Consider the following 4,213-nt stretch of genomic DNA (forward strand, 5'->3'; position numbering starts at 1 on the left):
GTGTCGAATAAGTAAAGCATAAGGATCAGGCTGCCAGCTCTGATTTCAAAAAGGGTGCTACAGAAAGAGTAAGTAGAATTGTAAGCTAACTCAAGTGCAAAGAGGTATCGGTAGGTTTCTAGTATAACTTCCTCCCCACAGCAGGGCCAGCTCAGAGCTCAGACCAGCTTTGTCAGGTCTTTATCCATCCAGGTCTTGAAAAACTGAAGACCAGAGAGCCTTCACAACCTTTTGAGGCAACTTGTTCCACTGCTGGACTGTATTCATGGTGGAAAAAAGTTTTCCTTCTGTCCTGTTTGACTCTATTTTGTTTCAACTCACACTCTTTCTCACTGGAAGAGCCTGGCTGTTGTCCTCACAACCTCCTCATAGGTATGGGCATGCTGCTCATAGGTCCCTTGAAGCCTTCTTGTCTTCAGGCTGAGTAAGCCCAGTTCCCTCAGTCTGTTATTTTAAGACATGTAACTATAACATAGTGTGGTGATGGTCACCAGACTCTCAAGCTACATCCAGAAAGAAAACTATAAATGAAGATAATGTAAAGCAGCTTGAGGTGGAAGACTGCCAAAATCTGTAACAACAAAGGACACTTAAAGAAAATTCTACCTGTGAAACAGTGCTACTGCTAACCTCACTGGCAAAATTGTCCTTTTTTCCCCTTGCTAATGTGACCTTGGATTCATCATGTTGAAGGCAAATGCAGCTTACACTATGTCCTTAAATGTGCATGTGGATTTACTGTCTTCTCCTATAGCCTTTTCTAAATGTGTAACTTAGTGGTATATCCTCACCTTGTGCTTAAAAATGTGTACAACACTGCAATGAATTAACGCTATTTTTAGGTTTGAAAGTTTAATGTAAGTCATGTTAAATCCTTCACTATCAGAGCTTGAGACTGCTCTCTTATGTGTTTATTACTGGCATAACTCTACTGGAGTATGTTTTGCTCAGGTTAAACCACAGTCATTTTCATCAATGTTTACAAGTACTGGGTGAAGTGGGAGAAAAATGTCATGTATGCGCTTATCACTTCATATTCCGTATTCTCTGGATATTATTGTAAACTGTTGAGTGAGCACTACAGAATATTCACATATTGTTCAGAAAAGTTTCTAAGTCAGTCTTCTGTTTAGGTAGTTCTGAAAACTTGTACATGGTCATAAAATATAATTTAACATCTGAATGTGCTCCTAAACCTCCTACTTCATAAACACCATGGTTTTCTGAGCGAGTACCACATACATTTTAATGTTTATAAGCTTCCACCACACCACCTGGTATTTGTAGAGTTGTAGATGCATTGTGTTTCATTCTGTAATTATTAGTTCCCCATCACTGCTTGTTCAATAGTTAACTGCTAAAGGTGACAGTTCCTTCAAGACTGCTCTGAAAACATTGGTTTCTTACCCACAGCCTTTTACCTGTGAATCAATATATATATTATTTTTTTACCCTGCAGAGGGTTCTTGCTTGACAGATGTAGTTGAGAATGATTCTGGAGCTTGTTGTCCAGCATCTCCTCAAGAGAAGAGAAAAAGAATTGTATCTGACTTTTATTCCCTGTTTTTATTTATTTACCTTCTGTTCAGAAACATCACAGAAGGAAAGATTTCTTCATCTCTCACCAGCTTCCCATGATGATACATTGCCTTTTTTACCCCTGCAAAGTTACAGAAGGTAGATAATTTAACCCTACTCTCTAGAGGATAAAGTTACCCTATAGCTATTACTTTTTAGTCACTTTCTACTTACTAAAAACTTCTACTTTGACTAGAGTTCAAGAAGCATATTTTATATTTGTGTGCAACTCCTAAATAATCACTCTGGCAGCTTCAAGGAAGAGTAAATTTTTATTATAGACGGCAAGGGGGAGATTCAAATTAGTTACTTTGACATTCAGAAGAGATATCCAGAAAAAAGAGCAAGGCACTTTAAGTTGAGCATAGTGTGAGCTAATAATCTAGCAGAGTTTTATGAAGGACAGCGGTCATTTTCTCTGTAAATAAGCTGCAAAAGTCTGTGAAAGTAGTGCAGTAATCTTTCAGCCCCCGCCTTCTTCCCACAGCAGTACGCTGGACATCCAGAACATTTCACAATGGTGTCAGCAAGATGTGAGCATACATGAAAAACATCAAGCATGCAAACTTGAGCATGTAACTTGTCTTTGGATTTGCACTTCAGTGCAGGCCCCCTTTGAATAAAGTTTGCGTGTAGTTTTTACCTCAAATGGAGCAAAAGCCTCACTCAGTATGACTGAAATCAGTACAGTGAAGGTACAAGTAATCTACTTTGCATCAACAGATACATTCCATGTTTAATTCCCATTTTCATTTTACATCCTTACAAAAAAGCCAACCCAGCGAGACAAAATTCATTAGAAAGTCAGCTTCAACAGTTTTCTAAGCTATTTGAGGGCTGGTAACTCCAGACAATACTTGATGTTAATCCATTGTTTTCTTGTCTAGTATACTCCGGGAGTGAATATTCTATAACTTTGTGCAATTGCCTGTGAATGCTGTGGCTTAAAAACTGATGCCTGCCAGGGTCACCAATCAGCACTTCAGTTTTCTGTATCCTGATGCATTTCCTCAGCCAGTGATGCAGACCATCAGCAAGTTGTTCATCGTAAAACATATCTCCTAGAACAATGAGGTCCCAGTTGCCAGCCTCTGAATTAATGATGTTCTTAATGGTGATAGGGAAGGGATTCAGGTGGTTCAATTCACAGTTCAAGATCATTGCCATTCCTGCAACTGAAGAAAAGTAAAAGTAAAATTGAAGTTATGTTTTAGGATTCTTCTGTTCAGCCCCCTTACAAATGTCCTTGACATATCTTTCAATTTCATCTCTTAAATATTTTTGTTTATCCCATCTTGGGACTTCCACAGTTTTCATTATGGGTCAAAATCTGGCGTAAAGTGATAGAATTTTATCATCATTGAACCATGACACAGGGAAGAACTATTCCTGGGATGGATAGCAATGGAAGCCAATCATGGAATCAACCCAGAATATCCAACTGCCTTAATCTAGGGATATACTTCCTCCCTAACCAATGAGAAATTATGAATAAACTGAATTCATAAGTCAATTATGGGACAAAAAAGTCGGGGGGGAAAAGTCAAAATATAGGCCCTAACATATGAAAGTGCAGGAAAATCCTATGGTCCTACAGAGAAGCCAACTTACTGGCTGTGCTTGGAGTTCCCTTCTAAACCAGCTGTGATGGTGTATGGGCAAAATTTGATTGATGATAGAAACTTTGCTGTTTGTTCATTCTAAGGAGCTATGGAGATGATACACTCAGTGCAAGACAGGCTGGTACAACCCAGCTTCTAATACTGGCAAAATCCATTAATCTTTTTAGCATTCTTAGAACTCTGTTTGGAACCTGAATTGCTCCCAAATGGAGCAAAGAAAAGTCCATGTTAAATGTGCTTTTAAAAATAATAAGTATCTTTACACAGAGGTGGGGGGGGGGAAAAAAGGCCTTACTAGGGTCAATGTCGTTAGCAAGGACTTGTGATGCTCCACTCATCACAGCAGCTATTGCTGTTGCTCCACACCCACTTCCAAGATCCAAAACTGATCGTCCTTTAACAACACGTGGATTATCTAAAATATACCTGAAAAGGAAAACTGTTAAAGCAGTGAACAAGATCATGCAAATTCCTCAGTTTTGCATTACACTGCATAAGAGTTCATGTCATACATGTAATGAAGCATGGTGTCTTAAAAACACTATTCCACCTTAACAACTGCCTTGAAATTCAATCTTCTGCAAGGGGGAAGGCCCAACGGGAGAGGGGGAAGAGCCCTAGGTGACAAATTACTGCAAATTGCCATAAATTTACTACCAATTGCCATAACTTCTGTTCAAGTAGAAACAGGAAAGGATTCTACATTTGTAGCGTCTTCTGGCTTGGAGGGTGATGGCTGACTCTTCAGGCAGGGCTACTGGTAAGCACAGCTTTTGCAGCTGGGTTCCAATGCAGAGAACTGTAATGGAAATGTTAAAATTGGTGTGAATGGCGAGCGGACGGATGGAAATGTCTGAGCATTAGAAGCACCAGCAAAAAAGAGGCCTAATGAGAGTGTCTGTTGATGGCACCTAGATCCCAGCACATCTGTATACAGATACCCAGGAGTTCAGACTGGGAGAACAAAAGACAATCTACCCTCAAACTAACCAGTTCAAGCCATTAAGAGACAA

General features: G+C 39.5%; 1 protein-coding gene across 1 annotated transcript in view; it reads right to left on the reverse strand.

Annotated features, from left to right (window-relative positions):
- Positions 1-2,060: 2,060 nt before the first annotated feature.
- METTL20 (methyltransferase like 20) overlaps positions 2,061-4,213 on the reverse strand; it is a 4,272-nt gene continuing 2,119 nt past the window's right edge. The window contains exons 2-3 of the mRNA XM_010294538.1: positions 3,496-3,626; positions 2,061-2,753 (exon numbers count right to left, since the gene is read on the reverse strand). Coding sequence (XP_010292840.1) covers positions 2,389-2,753; positions 3,496-3,626 — 496 coding nt within the window. The 3' untranslated portion in view covers positions 2,061-2,388. The remainder of the gene's footprint in view (positions 2,754-3,495; positions 3,627-4,213) is intronic.

Source organism: Phaethon lepturus, unplaced genomic scaffold (assembly GCF_000687285.1).
Source record: "Phaethon lepturus isolate BGI_N335 unplaced genomic scaffold, ASM68728v1 scaffold32009, whole genome shotgun sequence".
In the NCBI taxonomy this organism is placed as follows: domain Eukaryota; kingdom Metazoa; phylum Chordata; class Aves; order Phaethontiformes; family Phaethontidae; genus Phaethon; species Phaethon lepturus.